We start from the raw sequence: 25,234 nt of genomic DNA, 5'->3' as shown, positions 1-25,234 counted from the left end.
TATATATTTTATAAGATAGCTGAGCAAATGTACATCTGTGACATCCCACAGCGCTTGTTTTCTATGGTTGTTCTTTTCTGATCATTGCAACCCGATAGTTTAATATAGCACACAAGGCAGCCTTTGTAACATTCAAACTAACTAGCATCTATAGGTTAATAGTACTTATTTTTAATTTACTTATTTTACTACTAAGTTTAGTCGGTTTCAAAATCAGATGTAACTACTCATTCCAATAGCAACTAGTATCTCTGACACTAGATCTCTGTTATTACTAATAATTTAGTGTCTATGAAACCGTTTCTAGGAAACCTGAAATAAATACTAGAAACTACAGTAAACATTTAAAGCAATTTTACTGTGAAATCACAGCTGTGCATGCACTCAAAAGTCATGTAAACCAGAAGCAAAAATTCCTTTAAGATAGTCCAACAGAAACAGAAAGCTGCTTGATAATGGCAATGAAGAATATGTACTTTGTTCTTTACATCAGTGGCACTGCATTTATGGCTCTCAAAGCACATTTAAGCTACAGACATGCAAGAGCGTAAAGGCAGATGAACATTTGCTTCTGACCAAAACCAAGAATTTTTGCTGACACTGTTTTTGTGCATCCAGGGGAAGTCGTGGCCTAATGGTTAGAGAGTCGGACTCCCAATCGAAAGGTTGTGAGTTTGAGTCCCGGGCTGGCAGGAATTGTGGGTGGGGGGAGTGCATGTACAGTTCTCTCTCCACCTTCAATACCATGACTTAGGTGCCCTTGAGCAAGGCATCGAACCCCAAACTGCTCCCCGGGCGCCGCAGCATAAATGGCTGCCCACTGCTCCGGGTGTGTGCTCACAGTGTGTGTGTGTGTGTTCACTGCTCCGGGTGTGTTTGTGTGTGTTCACTGCTCTCTGTGTGTGCACTTCGGATGGGTTAAATGCAGAGCACAAATTCTGAGTGTGGGTCACCATACTTGGCTGAATGTCACATCACTTCTTCTCACTTCTTAAGCTTTAGTCACAAGCCCCTTTCACACTGCACGTTGGACCCAAAAAATCCGGGTCGCTGTGTGAACACAAACACTTCCATCTAGCTACCCAGGAACAATTGCCGGGACACATTACCCGTTTATTTTCCGGAATCACAGTGTGAAAGGGGCTACAGTGTACTGCCATTGTATTAACTTATCCAAATAGATAAAATATCTTTAAAGAATAAATGTTTAAACAACTTGCCATATCATATGTTCAGGGCTGAACTGCTCAGTGGACTGTAACATATGCATGCAGATTGGTTTGCTCTGAAGCTATACAGTGCCCTTACTTTTTAGATAGAAGAGCTAATGTTTCTTCAGTGGACACCAACAATTTTAAGCCATGAAACAAACAGAAGTGAGAGATCAAGCTAAAATTATTATAAAAGCGGTAATCTTTATTTAAACCCAGCGTACATAACAGATGCACAACATAGCTAAAGGGTACAGACAAATTGTTCTGGATTTATAAAAAACACAATGTACTACAAACAATTACGAAAAAGGGTACAGATATTTTCAGATGAGAATTCATTCAGAAAGCAAGCACAAAATGTGCTTTCAGCAATGTGCATAATAAACTCAATACCAGGCAACTATGATAAAGCAATAAACAGATGACATGCTTTGAGTTTCTAAGCATTTACATTACTGCAAACATTATAAGGGAGTCTTGGTGACAAAACATTACAAAAACACTGTTTTAGCCCGTTTGGGTGCATTTAATTTATATAGTCACTGTTTGTACTATTAGGCATACATATCTTCACGATCAGCATTGTAGATTTCACCCTCCTGCAGAGAAGCGAAGTTGAGGAAGTGAGATGGCCTGTGAACTTCATGGTAGAACTCTTTTGGGTTGGCCAACTGTAGGTCATACTTCATGTTGGGATCATGGCGAACACCTAGAATGAAAGGGAGAGTTTAGAAGAGCAGAATGATGTATCTGCAACTTACAAAAGGTGAAAAATCACTTCATTTATCATTTTAAGGTTATGCTCACCCATGAAGTTGTAGTTCCAGGAGACTTGGCCAGGCACCATGAAGAAGCCAAGGAAACGGTCCGACAAAAGCATTTGGACCCTTTCATAGTGAGAGGGCAAGTAACCTTTGGGGTTATTTCCTTTATCTGTGTTTTGTCGACCCCACTCGTATCCACTGGGAGTCAGTTTGTAGGCCGTCAGCGTGCAGGAACCAGGGGTGAAACTAGACAACAAATCAAATGTTTAAAACCCACAAATGCCACTTTGAATACATGACACTGGCCAATCATTACACTCTGGGATGTTAAGAATGCAGCCACAGTGCATTAGTGTGCTAAAACTGTACCTGCAAGTAATAATGATAGTCTTCTCGCCATCCCAGGATGGGTTGTCAGCCATGACCTTTGCATGGGTGGTTACATCCTGAGGAGAGAGCTGGGGCGATTCATTGGGCTGTGTATGGATCCATCCAAGAGGTTCCATTTCCTATGAAATTCAAGAGGCATTTTGATACGGCTGGGAAGACATAGTTGCTGATAACCCTAACTATAGACAGATGCATTCATGTAAAATGCTGACCTTCAAGTACTCGTGTTGTGGCAGCTGGTTGGGCAGATGAACGGTCTGATGTGTACCCCACTGTGGCACCATCACAATGCAGCGGATTTCCTTTACCTGAGGGTTATCTGGAGGGCTGGTTCCATACAGATAACCTGCAATCTACAGAGGGGAAAAAAATAGATATGCAAACTAAATCCAGGTTTAGAATACTACTAATGAAGCAAAGGAAGAAGATTCACAAGAGAAACCATATTAAAAAGTACAATCGTTCAAACTAACCTGAGCACGGAGATCTGAGATGCAAATGAACTTCTTCAGAACGTTCTTGGGCAGAATGTAAGTGTAGCCAGTTTCTTTGATGTCATCCGATGACACGTAGATATGGTTAGTTCGTAAGTGCAAGTTGGCAGCAGAAATTGCCCTGTGAGATAAGGAAAAAAAAAAAGTGTAAAAAAGTCTAGCTGTGTTTTAACAACTATAAACCCAAGCGTGACATGGAAAACTTTCCACACCTAACTCTCCATTCCGTTTTGGAAGAGAAGGTCTGCGTCTCATAGTTGCTGGTGGTGGAGGTAATAATCTCATCTCCGTGTTTGTTGACGGTGCGAGTTTGTGTGGCTGTTAGCTGAGACTGCTCTTTGGTCTGTTTCTCAATCTCAGCAATCTGCTGTCTCTGCTGGGATGGAGCAGAGATCTCCATACCCAGGATGATGTCCCTGATTTCAGACTGGGTCAAAGATGCCACATTCACACTGTGGAGAAGTTAACAAAATTAATATTTGAAAAGTGGACCATTTGGAAATCCATGCGCATTTTCCGTACTATGCACTCAGAAGCATTCATTATCTAGTACTCACTTGTTCTTCTTGCCATAGTCAGCCAGGATAAGATCTTTGAGCTGCACCTCTACTTTGATCCACTCCTCATCGGTTAAAGTGGGCCAGATGTGGTGGGGCTCAGTGATTGTGGTCTTGTCAGGCTTCAGGATAACTTTGGCACGGTCATTGTTGACATGAAGTGCTCTCAGGATTAAGATCAAACGAGAGAATGCCTAGGCAACGAAAATATACTAGTTTTAGACACCTTAGTAATGACCAGTGTATCCCTCAGAAGCTACTCATGATTTCAGTTAGTTCAAAATTATAGTATAAGAGCTGGATTTACAGTGTAAGAGGAGATGGTCTTCAGCCAGTCGTCATACAGATTGAACAGGACCATCTGAGGCTCTGTGGCCTTCAGAATGAGGTCTCCAAACTTCTCCACTTTCAGACAGGCCTGGAAGGGCAGCTGGAGCTCAGAGCCCTTGATTACAATATTGGGGAAGTCCAGCAAGTGCACCTGATGAAAACAGACAGCTGTTAGCTTAAAAGTTAACATCCTCGATAATTTACAAGTGCTATAACACAGCAATTTTGCCTTAATGGGTGTTTCTAACCTCAAGAGGATCCAACATGCCCTTCCTGGTCACAATAATCTGCTTGGGCTGCTCTTCAACAGGAAGCGATCGGATCAGGGCAGCCACTTCTTCAGCAGTCTTCCACTTAGCCAGCTACAAAAACACAAATGCAAAATGTATAACACAAGCCAACAGAGCCAAAAGCGACTGCTTTGTGCAGACCACAGTAACCTCATGGAGACAAAATACAGAGCACAGAGTGACAGACTTACCTGCCCAAGACGCTTTTGTCCTGCCCAGACAGATGTGTGAATGATCTTCAGGAAAAGCTGTCCAGTTCTGGGGTTGAAAATGAAAATGGCTCCGTTGATTGGTTTTGTCGTCAAGTTTCCTTCAAAGGTCTAAAATAGGAAATGAGAGATTCAAATATTTGGCAGACAATCTACAGAAAACAACAAACACCAAAAGGGGCATCTTCATGTTAAATTCACTTGCCTTGTGGATGGTGACTCTATACACATTGGTGTCATCCACAAACCAGATGATCTGGTTGGAGAACAGCTCTCCGTAGTTCTGGGAAGACAGGTAAGGCTCAGTGGGCTCTGAAGAGTAGAGTTGTAGACCCTTGCGGATTCGCTCTCTCAGCACATACAGAGCTGGGTTGGCCTTCATTATCTTTGCCATGGCCTGCTGGATCAGGGGCTTGCCTCCAGGGAACCAGTTACCATAAGCACTGAACAAAGAGAAACAAGCAAATCATAAATGCTTGACGCTCTATCGCTGTTGTGGGATGATTAACATACCTGCACTTGACTTTTTTATTTAAATCACCTACACAATACGCTATAAAATACTGACCTGTGAAGGTTGTATGCCAGATCAATGGCAATCAGGACTCCAGTGGGTGATGGGTAAATACTCATATTGTCAGTGGTGTAATCCAAGAACTTGGCCCTGGCGTATCGCTCAATGTCATGGGAGTCGTAGTCTCCCCATCTGAGCTGAATGTCAATCCAGTACTTCTGTGTGGTGGTGCTGTCCATAACATCCCTATAGAACAAATCAGACATATATCATACCATACAACAAGACTGTATGGCTTTAGTGTGGTTTTTACTTGTGCGAGTATTATGTGTGAAATGTTTTAAATTTTCCTCCTGATTTGTTCGATGTCAATAGGTTCATTCGTTTCAATCACACGTACTTGGAGTCTGCTAGAAGCGAGGGGCGAGAGACATTCCACTTGTAGGAGGCAAACAACAGAATGTCGGCACAGGAGGAATTCATCTTGTAAGACTTCCTGGGATGGATTGTCTCTTTCTGGACTGTCTCAATCTCCAAAGCATCCAGCTCTTGGTCAAACACCTACACAGGGCAAACAAAAGTTTACTGATGGCATGCTTCTGAATAAGCCAATTGTTAGTAACAATTCAGTCTAAAGTATGAAATCACACAAACAGTTTGTATTGAACAGTCCTGCTAAATACGCATGGTTAATAATCACTGCATAATATCCTGACCCATTTAAAGACAGTACATCTCTTTACCTGACAGAGATCCATGACAACGCTCTCATGAATCTTCTGCCACAAGTGAGCTCTGAAGATCTGGATCAGAGAGATCTTGAGAGTTGGGATTTTACCATGCATGAAGATTCCAGTGAGGTCCAACTGCACCTGGAAACCCACATATACCTACAAGAACATAAAGAGAATGAGTTGAGTCTCAAGAAAAAGGGTGGGGAAAATGCTGTCTAAATGCAATGGATTTTCATAGACATACATTGGCTCTGTTGATTGTAGGAGACCACCACAAGGTAAATCGTCGATTCGGAATCTGGTTCAGACCAGATCTCTGAGCATTGGTGAGTTTCTTCCATTTCATGGACTCTTCGAAACCACTGGCCTTCTCCCTATAAGAGATAAACACATTGTGCAAATGAGTCTAAAAAACAGTCAAAAACAGTGTTAACTGTACTGAATGAATGACAACAACAAAGGTCTTACCAGAAGAGACCCTCCCAGGTGGGGAAGTAGGTTCCCTTGAAGAGCGTGTGCTCAAGAATGCCTTCCACCCCTCCAAGTGCCTGGATCATGTCGGTACGGTAGTTGTTTAAATTCCACAATTTCCCATCATGCCTTTGATGAGTCCACCAGAAAGGATTTTGCTTCAACACCTGAAAAAACAAATAAAATATTTGAATATTTATTTTAAAAAAAATAAAATAAATAACTGATATCTGGCACTGCTTTCAATGTGCAAGTCATGTTTCCCAGAAGGAAAGACTTTTACCTGGTACTGCTTAAAGTCTGTTCTGACTCTCCAACCCTTGTCATAAGCTAGAGTGTGTCTGTCCTTCTGGAAGAGTGTGTTGATACGTGGAATACCTCTGTCCCAGGAGTCCTCCAGATCCTCCAGTGTCAAACGTCTGAACAGTATCAAAGTCATTTTAATAAGAATGAATCCATCAACAAAAACAAAAATTGGATTAGGTTAAGAAGACATTACCTGTTCTGAGCAATGGCTTCCTGACGTTTGAGGGCGTATTCTGCCCAAACCCTCTGGGAGTCAATGAACTCGCTCTCCCATGGCTGGATGTAGCGGTACAGATTAGGAATCAGCTGATCCTCCTCATGGCTCATACCGGAACGGAAATGAGTGATGCCCACATCGGTCTGTTTGGACCACCTGAGAAACATGGAAAAACTTTAAATCAATCACCTGCACCCATGGATGCATATTAATTACAGTGAACCTGCTAATAAAAGAAACAGTCATGTAAAATGCAAATTACTTGCCTAAGGTCAGACTGTGGAATCAGTACGTGTCCCATGGAAAGCATTCCCAGTCCACCCAACTCTTTAGGGGTGTAAAACACCACAGGAGGGAAACGACTAGGCATTTTGGAGTTCAACCCAATCTTGATACGGGTTTGGATCTTATTCTCACACTTCACCAACAGGTCCAAAAGCTCTTGAGTGTTGACCACGGCTTCACGGAAGTATGTCATCAGACCAATCAGAGCAGTGTTCCACTTGTTCACAATCTAAAAAGAGCAACATCATGTAAAATCATGTGTAAAGTGGGAAATACAAGTTTGCTATGGGTGTTTCAATGTTAAGGTTCATGGGGCATACCTTGGTGAAGGTGGTGGACCCAGAAGCCATCAGAATCTGTCGCACTCTGTTGTGGAACCTCTGCATTGACTCATCATCTACACGCAGGAAACACTGTGCTGTCCTTTCCTTTGTTACCTAGAAATTAACACCCTATAATCCACCATCCTTTTTTGACATGCCAACAGTTATTTAATCGATAGTTTGCAATTCTACTTACCTCGTTCTGCAAATTCCACACACCATCCTTGTGTGTAAACTCCTCATAACTAGTGCGGCACTTGGGGAGGATGCGACACTCAAAGCCACACATGTTGAAAAGTAAGTTAGGGTTGTCCTTGCTGTACACAGACACAAAGCTGTTCTCCCACTGAACTGTGGTCACAGAACGAGGAAGGCGGTTCTTGATGTCCCAGAACACAGCACGGCCCCTTGTGTGATTATAAGGAAATTAATCAGACCATGTGCATTTTTCTATTATTTAATAAGCGGTTCATATGGACAAAAGTCTAGAGCCCTTACAAATTCACATCATGTTTCATCAGTCTCATCCTAGCATCTCTTGGCCAGCATTTCTTATTGTTGTAGCCCACAATGTTCTCATTGTTGGGATCTGGGTGCTCAGTCAAGTACCTCTGGATCAGATCTCTCGCCTCATCAGCAGAGAACCTACAAACAGCAAAAATCACAAGTTTATAAAACAGCAAATTTTAGAAAAAATCTCAAAACTGCACTACAGGATATGGGAGTCTTCTTTCATCCGCACTACTAACTTGAAGAAGATGTGAATGCGGTCTATGTATCTGCAGTAAAGGCGTATAGGATGGGCACTCTCAGTGACCGTGTCCTGGAAGCTGAGAAAGTCATTGGGCATCTGAGGAGGTCCAGCCATCTCACTGGCTCTGTGCAGACCCAGCACCAGCAGGTCCATCACCAACCCATAGTACTGCACGATGAAAGAGGCAAACTGCAGGCCGCGGATGATACCGTACGAGTTTGTGTGGTTCATGTCCTGTTAACAATGAATACAGATAGCTAAAAATCAAATAGTAGTAGTAAAAAGGAAATTTCTAATAAAACTTATCAAAAGCATTAAGAGAGAAATATGAATGGTCACTGTATTATATATGCAATAAACAGACCTTATAGTTAATGACAACGTTGTTTTTGGCCGTCATGTAATCTGCAATGTTGTGATCAACTATGAGACGCAGAAGCCTGTTTAGCAGTGTCAAGTCAATCTTCTCATACATCTTCTCATAGCGAGACTCCAGCATGACGTTGCATTCGCCTTCTGCCGTCTCCCACACATCCTGCAGGTTGTTGATTCCTAGCAGACAATAACAAATATTAAACAATTACATTTTCTCATCTTTTATCCAACCCCTATTTATCCAGAGTATTATATCAAGATCTCTAGAATATCAGCATATTATTAGGCTGAAATGTTAAAATAAAAAAGCTATATTATTTTTCACTTTTATATTATTTGTATTTCTACTGTTAATAATATAAAGACCAACATTGTAATACTTTAATAAAGCATATCTGCATTTCAGCTTTGTATTGGTCACCCAGCTTCTAAAGATACCAGCTATCAAAAAATAAAATCCATCTCTCACACCTTGGCACCATTTGTACACCAGCAGTGGAGGTGGCTCTGTGTCAGCTGGTTTGATCCAGGGGGGAAAAAGCCTGCGCTTGTCTGCCTCATACCAGAGGTACTGATCCAGGTATGCATCAGTGATCTTTTCCAGAGGTTCAACATCATAAACCGGCACCAAGTGACTGTAAAGGTCCATGAATTCAATGCCCACCTATAGAGAAAAAGAACCACTTTAGATACATGCTAGGAGCAGTAATGGGCTAAGACAACTCTTGTGGTTATATAAAGTGTGCAAACCTCTTTGAAGGCTCTCTGAGTGAGAAGGTGACGTTTGATTCTTGACAGAGCTTCATGAGGGTTGTCATAGGCCTGCTCAATCAGACCTAACTCCTCACGCTGTGACTGGTTCAGCCTTGACTTCACACTATATAAAGGAAAAACAAAGTCAGAAAAGGTGTAAACATCTAAAAGCCAGTGCATCCAATCAGCTTGCTTTTATGGGACTGGCTTGACCTGTAAGCCTCCTTTAGTCTCTCCAAAGCCAAGATGAGCAGCTTAGTGTCATGTTTGTAAGACAGAGGAGGGAAAGGGATGGGAGAGAAACGACGACTCTCCAGCCAGTGCACTGTGGTGGTGTAGATGGCCACGGCCTCCTCAGCTGTGATGTAAGGTCCATCCTATAAGATAAAAACGCATCTCTCTTTAATGTGTTCTTTATCAGTAACAGCAGCCTGTTCAAAGATATTGTGTTACCCAAGAAATGTACCTTCAGGTAATTGTGCTGTCTCTCCTGCTCCGCCTTTAGATAGAGTCGAGTGAGACGTCCCAGGTTCTTCTTGCACACAGTCTTATCCACAGTGGCTCCTCTTCTGATTCTTTCACGGTTATAGTGGGCTGTGTTGGTCCACCAGTCAGCTTTGGCCTTCACGTAACGGAGAATCATGTTCTCAATGGGTGTTGGAAGCCCAGGAACCTGAAAAACATAAGTAATGAAAACTTGATAACCTTCCAAACGTAAATCACATACACAGTGGCGCAAAAAGTGGGTATGCGCCATATGCGGCGCATAGGGGCGCCAAAGCGATGGTAAATTTTTTTTTTATAATAAAAAAGAAAAATGTATATTAAAAGTTATATATATATAAAAAAAATATATATTAATTTTAGAGGACTAACAGGCGCCGGTGCCCTCATAATATTCCATCATAGAATTTAGACATAGAACCTCGCGAGTGGGTGGGGCGCCGTGAGTGCTGAGTGAGCAGCTGTAACGTTAGTGCATTGTCGTTGAAACTCGAAAAAGATGGATAAAACAAAAAAGCTCTCGGGGGCTAAAAATAAAAAAAGAAAAAGGGAAAAGGAGATGGCATGTCAAGGCCAACTGTATCAGTGCATTCTCTTAAAGTGACAGTCTTTATATTGATCGAACAGCAACAACAAAGAAATCACTCACTGCTCTTGATTAAAAAGCTTTTGTAACAGATTGTTCAGTTTCTCCTAATGTTGGCTCGAAAGGCTATAATGGTCAAATGGCTTGGTAGTGATGCCCCCTCTACTCAGATGTGGAAATCTATGATATCTGAAGTTGTAACTCTAGAAAGATTGAGGTATTGTCGCAATGGTAAATCGCTCCTGTTTAAAGAATGGGAGAATATTTTTAAGTGTCTAAAGGTTAAACGGTCATAAACAAAAACTGCATAAAATTTAGGTACAATCATATGATGAAATGATGTATGTAAATTGTCCACATGTTCATGAATGTTAATTATTTCCTGTGCTGTGTTTGTTTTAATATGTTTTTGTTTGTAATAATTAAAATGTTAAATAAAAAGAATATCTAAAAATATATATAAAAAAAATAAAAAAAGCTTTTGTAACTTTAATAAAGAACAATCTTTAATTTATAGTCAAATATGCGATGCTGTTTTACATTTGATTACTTTATTAAATTTCTGTACCTAAAAACTAATACTAGACCTCTTTACTTTTGTATTTATTTTTGCTGTTGCTCGTAGTAAGTAATTAAAGTAATTTTTTTTAATTATAGTTTCTCCATAAACATGACTCTTGAACCGTGAAACAAACCGAACATTTGAAAATTTGAACTCTGCCACCCCAATAATAATAATAATAATAATAATAATAATAATAATAATAATATGTATGTGTGTGTGTACATATATACCATATAATTATGGTAGGCTTACAGTGGCTGTCTGATATACTTTAAAATAAACATTTATTATTTAAAAGCCCATACATGATGATGTCTGACGCAATTATTTATTTAGAAGTGGGGGTGGGGCGCCAAAATGTTTTGCTGCAACCCCTCTAACACTGGATAGTTGCGCCCCTGCACATACATTGATGGGCAGCAAAAAACTTTGAACAAAAATGTACCTTCCAAGGGATGTTGGCCTTCCAGCATCTCCATGACTCACTGAGATGCTGCAAAATGGTTCTGGCCTTGTTCTGCTTGATACCCTCAGGCATCATATCCAGGATGTCATGCATCACAGCAGCTCTCAGCTCCAGATCGAAGTGAGATTCCACACGCTGTTTGGTCACAGTCTTTGCAACACCCTTGGAGTGTCGACCTAAATAGCATCACAATTAATTAGTACTTGTTATCCTTTAAAATGTTACATCATCCACACGCTTTTTGCATATAAATACAAGCTCATTTTACCCTCAAACTGCCTGGCCAGAAGATTCCCAAGCCACCGCTCCAGAAGAGGCGTGATGCCTCTCATGAAGAACAGCCAGACTCTCCATCCTGAAGCCCAAAACCCACACCCTGGACCTTTTCCAACTGGACCCTATAAAAACAGGTCACTTCAGATATAAGGCATAGCACCAATTTTAACACAATCAGAAAAAAATTATGTACTTTACAAAATTGTGAATTTGGTTGAATTGAGTATTACTCACTGTGTTGAAGCGGTAGTAAATGAGATGCTTCAGGTCCTTGCACATCCTAATCTGCCTCATGAGCTTGTACTTGTAGCGGTACATGCCAGTCAATTGACCTACATGGGCAAAGATGTACTGCAATCCATCTGCCAGCTACAAGGTAGACAAAAGACTTTAGTAATGAAACGATTATAAAAATTAGCTACACAGAAACTGCATTCATTATTTTATATTATACCTGGAAGGAGTCAACATTTCCAAGCCTGTACTGTACATGACTGTCCACAACAAGCTTGCTCAAACGCAGAACCTCGCGGCACAAGTGGAACGCGTTGCCGAATCTGGACTTCTTACGTTCCTTTGTGGTGAGGGTTTTCACAGGCTTCAAGTTGAAATTGTAGTCCAAGTGAAGGTAGTTGAGGTTCTTTCTGTGAATCAGCAGGTTCAGCATGTTGTAACCCTGCCGGCACACCTGGAGACCAACTTCTACCCAATCCAGCTTCGTGGACTGGAAGAATTTGGTGGCTTTGAAAGAGCGGAACAGGTATCTACAGAAGATAAAAGAAAAATACAATCTTCATTAACTGTGCCAACACTTTTCAATGGAACAAGCTCTGGAATAGCACTCTCACCTCTTTTTCTGTGCCTTAGGTGGTCTGTGTTTTAGCGCATTCAGCACATAGTACTTCAGGAGCTTCTGGTAAGACACACGCACCTTGACAGGCTGGCCTGCAGGACAGTGCTCACGATACCTGAAGTTGTTTGAACAAACAAAAGCCTCTATTTAGAGATTATAATCTTCCTGTAAGGTCTCTTAACATTTCAAAACACCCTATATGGTTTAAGCAGCCATTCACACAGAACATTGTATTTAAAAATGTGAGATGCAGTGAAATGAAGAGGTGGGGAAAAGGCAGAGACTTTTTTTTTTTAATTTTTACTTTCATCTTTAGTGCCATGTTTTTAGATGCCAAGTTGTGTGTGAGATGCTGTAAAAAATGCAAGATGTGAGTGCAACGGTCAAAGACATCCTTCTAGTGCATGTTTACATAAATGCATGCAAAAGCAGAACAGTGGAACATAAAAGTGTGTTAGAGAATGGCAACTTTCAGAATGCAAATACAGTATATTGTTTAATACAAACCAATTTTTGATGAGAGGCACATCAATGGCCCGTCTGGTTCTTCCTGAGCGAAGATTAAATGGACGAGGCGCCCACAACAGCGCAATTCCATTAGCCGTGTTGTCAGTGTAGAGAGGCGTCTCTTTCAGTAATGGCTCTACATACTCAGGCAGTTCAAACTCCTCATCATCATCTGGCAGTGGCTCTTGGATCTATGGGGAAAACAGAAGTGTGCAATTAGTGTGAGAAAAAATCGGGACATTTAGAAGTAGAGTTTAATAAAAAAAAAAGTTTTAACTTCGGACCTTTACAGAGTGCCTATGGGAGATGGGGTTGATCAGAGGGTCAAAGTAGAAGGCGGGCAAATCGGGATCCTCAGTCTTGATGAACACCACGTTCGGTGTGTGGTACCTGCATGAACAATCACATACCACTGGTTCAGAACAACAGGAATTTGTATAAAATGATAAAACTGTAGGAATGGTGAAGTTTCATACCACGTGAGGTGCACATGATGTGGCAGGTTGTTGTATAAGTAAGGGAAAGCAATTTTGTATTCTGTCCTAATTGGTTGTCTGATGATGATCTTGTTGATGTCATTGAACTCATTCCAGTCTTCATCCCTGAAAACAAAACCAAGTAAGAGTCCTGGAAAAAATTAAAATAAAATGTTCAATTATGCTACAAAACATGGTACGTACTGGAGGTTAATGTCTCTGACAAGTGGCTCAAATTTGGGTCCCCCTGGAATGGCCATGTTCAACGCTTTAGAGGTGAAGAAAGCCTTCAAGTCAAACAAGTAGAAGTAGTTTCCGTCCACCAAGTCTGTCAGCAACTGATTAGCCAATCGATAAAGAGTGGACATCATTGGTAATGTGAATTGCCAGCGCCTGTATGTGGTCCCATTCACATATCTGTGGAAGGAAAAAGATAAATCATGAACATAAGAAACAAGAAACCATACTTTTTAACAACTGTCAACGACACTCACTTTGTGGTGTCTTTCAGAGGCTGATGCTCATAAAGCCATTCTGCAACAGAGGAGTCCTCCTCAGGATCCAGCTCCATCTGGATAGCCTCCAGAGGCTCAACGTCCAGGATGTTGTCCGCATAATCCAACGGAGGCTCTTCATCATCAAATGGGGGGAAACGCATGCGCTTGAAGTGCCGTCTGTCTCGCTTCTCACGACGCATCATGATCCACATTGTGCTGGTAAAAACAACATTTATTTATTTTTTTTCTTATAAATGATTTTCTTATATATGATTAAAGTCTGTAATTACAGCCATACAGATATATAATACAATGTTTCTGTAAAACGTTGCAGCCCTACAAACAAATCAGGTGCTTTCAAAGCAGCATGACATCTTTAGCAGAAAAAACAAAACAAAATTTTACACAAAATGTGCAGCCCTAAGTTTCAGTCTCTGCTCTGAATGTCATGCCATTGAACAACATCACCTACCCCCACTGAGCAATGTACACCGGCTCAATCACCCATGGGATTTCATTTACAAAGGAAATGGCGCCTGTAATGTGGTAGAGCACAGGAACATCTCTGATTTGCTCCCAGGGCATGGGCATGTTCTCCAGCAGTTTGAGCACTGCATGGGGCATATATTTCAGGGCCCTGCACACAAAAGCAACATATACCATCAATAATGAACAAACATAAATATCAATTACCTAGTCAATAACACAAATGTTCTTACCCAAGGTAGACCCTCTTGTCATGACGAAATTTCCTGTTCGTCATGTCACCATGATCCCTGATGATTTTGCGCACATGCTCAGGTGGCATGTCCTCTTTCTGAGCATCCACAAAGCCAAATTTCCTCTTCTCCGAGTAACGTTTGGCCTGAAGCTGCTGCCATTTCCGAGCTACAAAAGCAGGTAACCAAAACAAAAGCAGATCGTGTCACTAAACATTCAGAGTACACAAAGCAGAAACCGTGGATGTGATCAAGCCATGTGAACGCACCTTTCTCTTGCAGTTTCTCCTCAGTCATGTAATCTGGGACTGGAGCAACAGCAGGAGGTGGAGGAGGAACACCTGGAGGCATTGTTCCAGGGACACCCCTGTAGGGGAATGCAGCTGCCATGGCAGCGTGTACTGCAGAGAAAAGAGTTATGCACAAAACATCAGATCAAACTGCAAAGCATGAGTCCTGAAACACGTTGAAGATAATAGAAAAGAACACTGCACTACGAATTCATTCAAAGAACCGCAGTGTGGCAGACTAAGTGAGAACTAATAAAATATAATTTATTGGCAATGAAAGGATATCAGGAAATAAAATACCAATTGAGCAAATAAATATAAATAAAATATCAAAACCACAACAATGAACTTAAACGACTAACGTGGTATCGCGCCTGAATTGTTTTCATACCGTAACGTTACTGAAACCAGCAAGCCACTGTTTATTCAGTAAAGACACAATATAAGCATCAAGTAAAAGGTACACTTTTACATATTTTGCATGTCAAAATAAAATGTGTACACATTTATGATATGGACATATATGCAACAGTTTTTTTAGGTTTCAATAAAGCAGGAATTAGCATGTTAGCTTAGCTTAACAACGTTACATATCACACAACAAGCAAACTGTTTCCCGCAAACGAGCATTACCAAGAAAAAAACTTATGCTTATTTTAAAATAGTTAAATAAATAGTTAAATAAAATATCCACGTGCTCGCAAAGAACAATATAACTTACACTATTAAACGCACGCAGTTACTCGCCAGTAAAGGTAGTTGTGTGCTGGGTTTGTGATCAGCGGAATGGCGTACCGTGCACGTTGTGCGTATGGGCTTGGGATCCACGAATACGTTTTACGTATCTAGATGACTCTACCTCAACGGGAATTGTTATCTTTACGACACCAAACGTAAGAAAATACGTAGGGAAAAACTTCCGGATGTGACACCGGATATAAAAATATATATTTGTATTTTTCAAACTCGTTTTATTTAATTATATTCTGTTTTATATTGTTCTATAACTATTTCATTGAATAAATAGAGAATAAAATACAGAAGAAAGAGAGACGATATTCATAAACAGAGATTAGATAAAAAACAGAGAAAGATAAAGTAAATCAGGCTGTTTAGTGCTGTAGTTGCTCTAGGTCCTTTTTAGTTCTAAATTGGTAACGTTAGATAGTTCTAATTTTAGTTCTAAATAGATCGAATTTGTGATTATGTTTTTAAATGTATTTTTAAAAAGTACCACATTATTTTAAAAATTACTTTACATAAAAGGTATTTCAACTAAAACCTTTATTTTGTGGAAAGCCAGAATAAGATAACAATAACCACTGTAGCACGAAAAATGATTACAACCAAAATTTTGGTTGTAATACATATATATATATATATATATATATCATACATATATATATATATATATATATATATATATATATATATATATATATATATATATATATATATATATATATATATATTTATTAAAGTTTATTCTTTTTATGTTTAAATCGTTACTAAAATCTTATTTAACATAACATAATGCGCCCAGCAGGTGGTGCAGTTTCATATATTTATATAAACAACCAGGCTAAAACATCTGCCGCATGAAAATAAATTAAGACATATTTAATAAAAATAAGAAGAAATAGTACAGAACCAAAACAGATATGTTCCAATCTCTCTGCAAATCAAGCAATACCATGGCCACATTTTGAGGGAATGGGAAAATATTTATTTTTGTTGAGTTTTATTGATCAGATTTACACGTCACAAGAAAAACTAAAACCTTTGACAAAAATACTGCAGCGACTTGAGAAATACTGCATGTAAATGTGGTACGAAATAGTATGCCACCGAAATATGTGATGCTTCCTTTTCCTCTAAAATAGCCTAGTTGTTGCCAGTTACATTCAAGAGAGCTATTCTAAATGGCCTTTCACATAACTCTTGCAGTACTGATTACCATGTCAAAACAGCCACAGTTATCCATTATCTCTTTCCTGCCCTTTACCCATTCTCACCTACCACAACTCAAATGATTTCATGATTTCCCTCTTTTTCAAACAGGATATCATTACTCCTGCATGAGTGTCTAAGTCTAAACCAGCTGCATCTCATCTGCTTTTGTTGGAGATCTTCTATTCATTTTGACATTTTTCTTTGCTCTAATGCTGACCATCTGTTTTTTTTAGTGATCACAGCATGCAAGCAAGACAACTAAAGTCAATTAGCTGTCATCATATAAAACATTCATAAGTCACGTTTATGTAACTCACTAAATGCTATGCTGACAGAGATCTGTGTCTTTACCCAAATCTAGATCATACAGTGCTCTGAGATGCCAAGGGCACTCTTTCCTGTTGATGCCCAGAAATCATGAATGTCTCAACTAATGTCACAGGCCAGAGGATGTGTGTCTCTGTTATTTCCACTCCAACAAGCTATATTTTACAGACACATTCAAAACTGACAATCACATTTTCTGGGAATCATGTATTTAAAAGCACTCAAGACAGACAAGAGAAACTCCCCACGTTTGCATATGGTTTTAGAATTAAGAATTAATTTTAATAATTAGAACACCCCTCCACCATGATATTTCCTTTTACTTGCCATCATCAAACTGCAAAGGAAAGTGACTCTTTTTAGAAGCATGTGCCAGTAATCTGTATCTGATTCAAGTGTGTACAGGGGAAGTGGAGTGGGTTCCTCCGGTGTTTACCCTGGGAATGTCGAGGACAGGATGCTGAAGCCTAGAGGAAACCCTGACGGCAGACCCTCAGCACTCAAAGCAGCTCAGCATTAGGAACCTTAAATTATAGTGCATATCTGGCTGTGAGACGAGCCTTGGACACCCTCCACACATTTATTGCAACTTGGATTGACTATTTGGCGACAGGTAAATTCAACAGCACTAAACAACTTGTTTTACTTCATCTTTCTCTGTTTGCATCCTGTTGTTTATAATTATTGTCCGTCTTTCTCCTGTATCCAACAGAGCAGAAGCAGAAGGGGTTGTAGCACCCCTCACACAGAGTGACTGCTAGTGAGGAAGGACACTCATACACGGTCAAAGAGACACAACATGATGGAGCTGAGAATCCAGCTGATACCCACGGGAGAAATCATACTGCCTCCAGGGAATAATGAAGAGTCTTGCCGCCAAAGCTTCAATACGGTAGTCACTTTTGATAAAAGATTCAGCTAAACAAATTACTGTTTTAGAATAGGATTAAAAACTAATTTGCATTACTAAATAAACACAACTGCACCCAACAATTTCTTAACAAATTACTTATTGTGATAGCGGTCAGGATATTTTAGGCTCAACAAAGCATGCCATAAATTTGCATGCCATGAAACCGAACATCATTAGAATTGTCAATGCTGTAACTTGATTGTCAGCATATGCCTGTTTATAATAAAGGCAACCATTGCAAGTGATAGTATAATGAATATGTGTGGTGTTGATTATGGTTTATAGAATGATTAACCTTTTGAATGAATACCAAACTGCGGTTTTGTTTTTTACAATATTTGATACACTGATAGCCAACTGAGAACTGTATTAGAAATCATCGAAAGCAGAAGTAGTGATGGCTTTTGATATGGAATATATAGTCAATATTTTGTATCTGTAAGAGGCTTTTCCATCGACGATATAATGATTTTGAGAAATGGGTCTGGATTGCTCCATTTAATAATAATACAGTCGAAGGAATGTGGGTGTATGCTAAAATCGGTAATATGTGAAAGGAAAAATACTTTTAAGTTTGAATGTTTCTTATGGATGGCATAAATGTTACTAGTCTGGCTGGCAAGAAGGAAAAGAGCTCACACCCTTTAACTCTAATAGACAATTCTTATCTTCTTATTTATTTGGAAAACCGTTTTCTGTGACTTAGTTTCTGTTTGGAGAACTTTCTTCATGGTTCATTTAGTGTAGTGAAATGCTGGAATTTAGCAGATAAAAATCTGTTTTGCAAAATTTTTGCTAAGGTTTCTCTAGTTTGAAAACCACTTGAATTTAGTGTCCATTTATTAGCTGTTTGAATAGAATGCTACTTGGATGGGGGAATGATACAGAAAATTTGCGAACAGCATACTTTCCTGACTTTCTGGCAAAGTCATGTTACCCTCGCTGAGTGTGTTTGAGTATGAGTGAGTTTTAGATGGAAAAAGACAGGAAGGTACATTAATAAGAAAGTTTTGGGATGAAAACTGAAAACACTGTACTATTATTAAATAACTGATAAAAGCAGGAACAATAACTATAATGCCTATTTCCACCCGACCGGTGACAGGAGACATGGACACACCCTTGTAAAGCCCGTTGGTCTGACATTCCCTTGTCAACAGGATATACAATCTTTCCTCTCCATTCAGCCGGTGCTTAATGTGCTTAGTGTGCTTAATGTTGGTTTGGTGGTCTGAATGTTGAAGAGCACAAAGGCAGAATCGATCACTCCACCCTCTGGCTACTGCATGACACTGCACTTCACATGGATCATCAGGCATGAGGTCACCTTGACATTTGGGGAATTTTGTTTCAGCAGTGTTCATTGATACAGCAAACTGTCTGACAGCTTTCTTTTCACAGGGCATGCGTCACAGTTTGTGTGGACTGAAAATGAGATGCTAAGAATGAATGGCTGCGATTCTGTGAGTCATGTTGGCTACTTGATAACATAATGAAATTAGGTCCAATCAATTTAAACTGAAGTAATGATTGATTTGATCATAATAATTTAAAAAATCATTACTTTTAGTAAAATTGAATTATTTTATAATAATAATAATAGTTTACTGTCATTGCTGTAGAACAACAAGATTACATTAGAGCATCAATACATTAGTGCAATTTCATAAGTGCAAATGCATAGGAATGTAAACAGTGACATAGTAAGGTGCAACATTATCAGCAATAGCACGGTATGTCAACAGGACAATACGACATTGGTAAGGAATACGGTGTAGAGGGTAGAGAAACAGTAGTAACCAGAAATATGTGTATTGTTGTGTATGCTGCAGCAATGCAAAGTCCAGTTCACAGTTCATGCAAATTTTTGAAGAATGGTGCATAATGGATACAAATTAATTGGATGAAGAGGGGAACAGTGTTCAAACAGCAGTCTGACTGCCTGGGGATAGAGGCTGTTCGCCTGAAGGGACCTGTAGGTCCTACCAGAGGGCAACAGGTGGAACAAACTCTGTTCTGGGTGCTGCCAAGCCATCATTTCTCATTTTTGTTTTAGCTAGATACTAAAATAACTTTAAAAAATTGGGAAAAACCAATATGGACATTTAAGAAAAAAATTATAAAATGACAAAAAAGCAAAATTACTAAAACTTTATCTCATAGTATACTTCTGTCTCTTCTGAATTGTCACTAGAGGGCGATCAACGCTAGCGTGCTTTCGAGTAACGCCTACCTTATCTCAAATGCCACATGCTGCTAGTCATCATACCGCAAGATTGATGTATTTGTCAAAATATAGTTATTTTAAACTAAAATTACACATACAAAATAGTCTATTTGTTCTGAATAAGCACGTATGCTTACGCAGGCGTCTTAATCAAAACGCACTGTAAATATTCATTAAGATGTCATATTTTTATTGTGATGAAGTTAAAGTTCAGGAAATAACGTTACGTGTGATGTTATTAGTCGTGGCATTGCTTGGGAACTTCCTGGTACAGCAGCTCTAGTGAGAGAGAGAGAGAGAGAGAGAGAGAGAGAGAGAGAGAGAGAGAGAGAGAGAGAGAGAGAGAGAGAGTGTGTCTGTGTGAGAGAGAGTGAGAGAGAGAGAGAGCGAGTGTGTGTGTCTGTGTGTGTGTGAGAGAGAGTGAGTGAGAGAGAGAGAGAGAGAGCGGCTGCCGCCGGGTGGTAACATTTGCTTCAAACCATTACTGAGTGCATGTTCTATGGCATAGTACTCATCTTAAAATAGAGCGTGACTATCTGTTTTTTTTAACACATAAATCTCCAGCAGTAATTTTTACTACGTTTGATTCAGTGTTCTAAGCAACTGTAAAAGCGACTTTTCAGTGTCCCACTGAGGTACCGTTAACGTTAAATATTATCGTCGATGGCATTCGCACAAGAGGGAAAGGTACAGATTACAGCTCAAGTTTGAGAACAAGTTTCCCATCAATGCTGGGTCTCTCGTATGCAGTATTACAGTGAGCGACCGGTGCTTTTGGGCGTGGGAGGATTTGAAATCGGCGTGCTTTAATCAAGGTAAGTGCTTGACACGCCATTCATTTCAGTTAGAAACATAATCAAAGCACAAAGTCAGTTTACGCTTCATGACGTTTGAGTTTTGAATTCAAACCTGCGTATGTGAGGGTCAGTGTGCGGACTGTCAAGATAATGTTTCGTTAAGATTGGTTTCTTGGATATTCCCCTACTTGGATATTTGAGATGTCCGGTTTTTGAACGAGTCGGATCTTTTCATAAATTTGTTGAAGCAGAAAACCGGATTGAGCCGATGAGCGATGATGGTAAGAGTATTTGAACCGAGGAATAAACGATGAATAGTCCAAATAACACAGGAATAAAGTTACGATAAATAATCACTCGTATTAAAGGAATAATAAAATACTACCATGTGATTAAAACATAACGTAAAATATGTTTTTTGTAACAAACCATTGGAAAGAACGGATTCACGGAAAAGAGTCAGACTTTTAAACAATTTGCTCATAAGTTAGGGAGTTCCCTAAACAGACAGCATTTTAAGGCGTCATAGGCACGTGGTAGCTTACTAGGGTTAAATACACAGCAACTCCCCTCTTATTAATGAAAATACTACTCTGACCTGTTCAGATGTTGATTCAAATGCACGAGGGTTATACAAACAAACCCCCTCTCCAAAGCTTAAAAGTGCAAAACTATGGGCGTGCATTAAGCTCCATTTGTTAGGGAGTGATTTGGGCGGCTTCAGACCACATTTTTTTCAGTATGGAATGACAAGGGGAGTTAAAGGAGAGCAGCTGTTAATTATCTGTCATTCCAAACTCTAAACTTCCCTCAACCCAGATAAAATATGCTATCAGCATCACCCTCAGAGGCTAAGCTTGTAAACTTGTTGAATGTGTTTGTTTTTTTCCACTACACTGTCAGGGTGCATATAAGAGGTTGTTTCTTTCACCTGTGCTTCCAGTTGGGCAGCACAGCGCTGATGACATCATAAGGTCGTTGGCAGGTCATGTCCTCAAGTGTCCTCACTCACATCCCCCTTTGTGTATCATTCCTTTTTCCATATGTTGCAAAACCTAATGAAAATGCGCCTGTCAAATGAAATGGATTGCTTACAGTTGGAGATCTATTTTATTTTTCAACACTGCATGGATTGTGTAACTAGTATAATTGACAACAATTAGAAGCTGACAGTTGCTTAGGCTTCTATAAACAGATGAATAATGCTATAACAGTCATGCTTAAGGTGTTTGTGCTATGCGTTTTCCAAGAATAGTGTTGTCATTCAGTTCTTAGATAACAACAGTGTTTTTCATTTAGAATGGTGGTTTTGCAATGGCAAAACTGATCATGTTAATAGTCCCCCCCCCCCAAAAAAAAAATGCTCCTTCAGGTTATCTAAGATGTGGATGAGTTTGTCTCTTTATCAGAACAGTTTTGGAAAAATTACATCTTAGCAGTACTTCTCTTGCTCGCCTGTGGATCTTCTGCAGTGAATGGGTGCCGTCGAAATGAGTTTTGATAAAGCATCACAATAATCCACTAGTGATATGCAAAGATTATAAGCACTGTTTACAAGCGAAAAACCATTCTAAACAAATATGTTGGTGGATTTTGATTTGAGAAGACAACAGGCAATTAACCTTTTACACTTGAGATGGCATTGTTATGGATTATGGACATTTGGCCAGAATTTGGGCATTAAAATGCTTTAATGATAGATTTTCTTCTTACAAACAGACAGCCTTTCATTTCACAAGACATTAACTGATGGATCAGAGTTTTGTGGATTGCTTGTAGATTATTGTGATGTTTTTATCAGCTGTTTGAATGCTCGTTCTGACGGCACCCATTTACTGCAAATTGGTGAGTAAATGATTTAATGCTAAATTTCTCCAAATCTGTTCTGAGTACATTTTAGGTAAATTTTCATTTTTGGGTGAGCTATTCCTTTAACCCTGGGTTATGCAGTGTCGTCTGTGTCATAGGGAAACACTTTGGGATTCTGGTTTTTGGTCAGAGGCCGGGAGACAGTTTGTACTTGAGCCATTTTCCATCGGTCCGAAGACAATTAAGTTTCTACATCTGTCAGCAGTGAGCAATATACGTGTGTGCAGTGTGTCTCTCACTTTTCCATCATGGAAGGAAACATAGTGTGACTTTGTGTAAAACAGAAATTATATGCTGTATCGACTGTTGAGACTTCTTGTTTAGTCTGTTTCTTTATCTTCCACTTACTCTCTATTCATCGTGTTTATGATGATGGTGAGATTGCGGAGGAATATTTGGTTTAGTGCGGGAGGCCTGGTGACATATGTGGCTCTGCAAACCCAGCCGTATCCTCATTGCTGGTCTGTCAACGTGTCCCAGAGAGATCTCAAAGGGGATACACCTGTGTCTGAAACACTCAGAACAGGAAGTTCTCAGGGTTAGCCAACCACATATGAGTCGCTACCCTGCATTTAACTGAAGTTAAGTTTTGCACCTTTTTGAGTGTAAATTTGTTTTATCAGACTATTCATATGAACTTAACCCTGTTTACTTTGTAATGCATGTTGCTGGTGAACGATTCATTTTGTCTTTGTAATCTTTCATCAAAATATCCAAGCTCTTCAAGTCCCACACTGCTTTTTGTTCTCATTAAGTATCCTGTTTTAGAAATGTCACGTTAATGGGTTGTGAATGCCTTTCATGGTGGCTTTAAAAATGTAGTCTTTAGCTCATCATTGCAGTCTCTTTCTTCAGAAGATAAAAGCATTCATCGTGTAGCTGTGGTTTGAAATGTTTGCATAGAGAGGAACTGAGTATAAGTGGCAGTAGCCTTGATAGCATATTTGTTTAGTGTGAAATGCCAAGCAGGTTTTAATCTAGTTTTAAGTGTGAGAACTAGATGGAGGTGGAGGGAAGTAACGGATGGTAAGAAAGAGACTGTGCATTTGTTAAATGTCTTGATGCCCTGCGGTGAGTCATGAGATTGTAGGATCTGCTGTTTTTCTTAATTTAGTTGTGACTCTTCCAACTTGAAATGTCCCATTGAGGACCCTGCCCTTAGACTCCGCTTTGCTCCATATCAGGGAAAAACTGCAAAGGCCTGACCAAAGCCTTTTATATACAGCTCTAAAACTTTGCTGGATGATTCATTTGAATGACTTTTCAAAAAACTCTGAAGCACCATGGTACTTTTGAGGTTTAAATGGACGCCTGAACTATCAAGAAAAATGAGGTATATTTGCTTAGCAAAAAGTCAGTCAAATATTTTCTCTTATTTTCATAAATTTAGTGGAATGACTGTCATTTTAGATTGCAGATGTGCTTACCTGCTCATATTACTCTTGCTGGCTGTGTGGTTTGGCAGCTTAAAATCCTTGCTTCGCTTAGTTACACGCATACACAGACTACTAAATTAACCTGATGATGTTAGATATTCCGTAATTCATATGGGATCCTTTCAATCAGGCTTATGGTCTGTCACGTTTGACAAGGCCAAACACTGTTACTGGAATTGAGGGATTATTAAAACACTCTGTCATTACATTCCTTTTTACAGAGGTGTACACTGAGATGAAATTACAGTGGTAATTGCATCTTTTCACCATAACCCCATGTTAATTTACATTGGGTTGTTCATGCCTGTTTGCATCCATTGTGTTCCAGCACACATGTTCCACAGGCATGAACAAGTCAGGCGCCTTCCCAAACACGATGACCTTTGTGACTAGAGGTCGGCTGATATATCGGTCGGCCGATATATCGGGCCGATATTTGTCATTTTTTTAATATATCGGCATCGGCCGATATCCGTGTTTAGTAGCGCCGATTTAAAGTTAAACACCCTGTGTTATTGGTGTGGTGGAAAGTGCTGCTGCCGCATGTGAAGAACCCAAAGCCAAAACTTTTGGAAGATTCAACAACAGTCTTGGGAGATAAAGGTAGTCAGAGAATTTCACTCTGTAAATGTGGTGGAGAAGTTGGCAGCTCTCACAAATGTTGCAGCGTGATTGAGGGCTCCGTTACTTGACCCGCTCACAGACAGCAGTGTGCTCGGAGAAACAGCTGTCCTGGAGCTGCCCAGAACGGTGAATGACATTTTTTTTGGAAGCATAGTTTGATGCAGACAATAGCCAGGTTTCCATCCAACTCATTTGCATTTAGGGATGTCAGTATTTGATCATTTCCATGATAGATCGTCGTTTAAATTAACGATCAATTAATAACCTTAATGCTGCAAAATGCGTCTGCAGCGATATTATTATTATTATGTGCAAAAGCCACTTGGAAAAAAAGTTTTCTCACCCGAATTAAAGGGGTTTTAGTCTGAA

The 25,234-nt window shown here is 39.7% G+C and overlaps 2 protein-coding genes across 5 annotated transcripts in view; one reads left to right on the top strand and one right to left on the bottom strand.

The window, feature by feature from the left end:
* Positions 1-1,395: 1,395 nt before the first annotated feature.
* Positions 1,396-15,598, bottom strand: LOC132123603 (pre-mRNA-processing-splicing factor 8-like). 2 transcript variants are annotated; one of them, XM_059534352.1, is made up of 42 exons: positions 15,441-15,598; positions 14,699-14,830; positions 14,430-14,598; positions 14,183-14,347; positions 13,708-13,926; positions 13,418-13,630; positions 13,214-13,339; positions 13,022-13,127; positions 12,738-12,928; positions 12,226-12,345; positions 11,832-12,141; positions 11,612-11,746; positions 11,370-11,499; positions 11,081-11,277; positions 9,447-9,653; positions 9,194-9,357; positions 8,978-9,104; positions 8,699-8,891; positions 8,217-8,404; positions 7,848-8,086; positions 7,597-7,743; positions 7,295-7,505; positions 7,096-7,212; positions 6,757-7,004; positions 6,467-6,646; positions 6,251-6,386; positions 5,965-6,134; positions 5,741-5,870; positions 5,506-5,652; positions 5,163-5,323; positions 4,817-5,008; positions 4,454-4,691; positions 4,231-4,359; positions 3,998-4,111; positions 3,727-3,900; positions 3,420-3,613; positions 3,075-3,314; positions 2,842-2,983; positions 2,581-2,721; positions 2,348-2,487; positions 2,022-2,224; positions 1,396-1,923 (listed from the first exon to the last, which is right to left on the bottom strand). In XM_059534352.1, exons 2-42 carry the CDS (start codon positions 14,817-14,819, stop codon positions 1,769-1,771), a joined length of 7,029 nt encoding a protein of 2,342 aa, XP_059390335.1. In that variant the 5' UTR covers positions 14,820-14,830; positions 15,441-15,598; the 3' UTR covers positions 1,396-1,768. The 2 variants fall into 2 exon arrangements, with proteins under 2 accessions (XP_059390335.1, XP_059390337.1); XM_059534354.1 differs by having other exon boundaries at positions 15,455-15,473.
* A 2,147-nt stretch (positions 15,599-17,745) lies between these two features.
* LOC132123601 (unconventional myosin-Ic-like) overlaps positions 17,746-25,234 on the top strand; it is a 52,529-nt gene continuing 45,040 nt past the window's right edge. Inside the window, exon 1 of one of the 3 annotated variants that reach the window (XM_059534347.1) lies at positions 17,746-17,891. In XM_059534347.1, the coding sequence (XP_059390330.1) occupies positions 17,799-17,891 (93 nt within the window). In that variant the 5' untranslated portion in view covers positions 17,746-17,798. Of the gene's footprint in view, positions 17,892-20,567; positions 20,955-21,196; positions 21,218-25,234 lie in introns of those variants that run through there. The other 2 variants (XM_059534350.1, XM_059534349.1) reach the window with 2 other exon arrangements.

The sequence above is a fragment of the Carassius carassius genome, chromosome 41 (assembly GCF_963082965.1).
Source record: "Carassius carassius chromosome 41, fCarCar2.1, whole genome shotgun sequence".
In the NCBI taxonomy this organism is placed as follows: Eukaryota; Metazoa; Chordata; class Actinopteri; order Cypriniformes; family Cyprinidae; genus Carassius; species Carassius carassius.
Note: the sequence above shows the minus strand (reverse complement) of the source record. Positions and strands in the feature narration are given on the sequence as shown.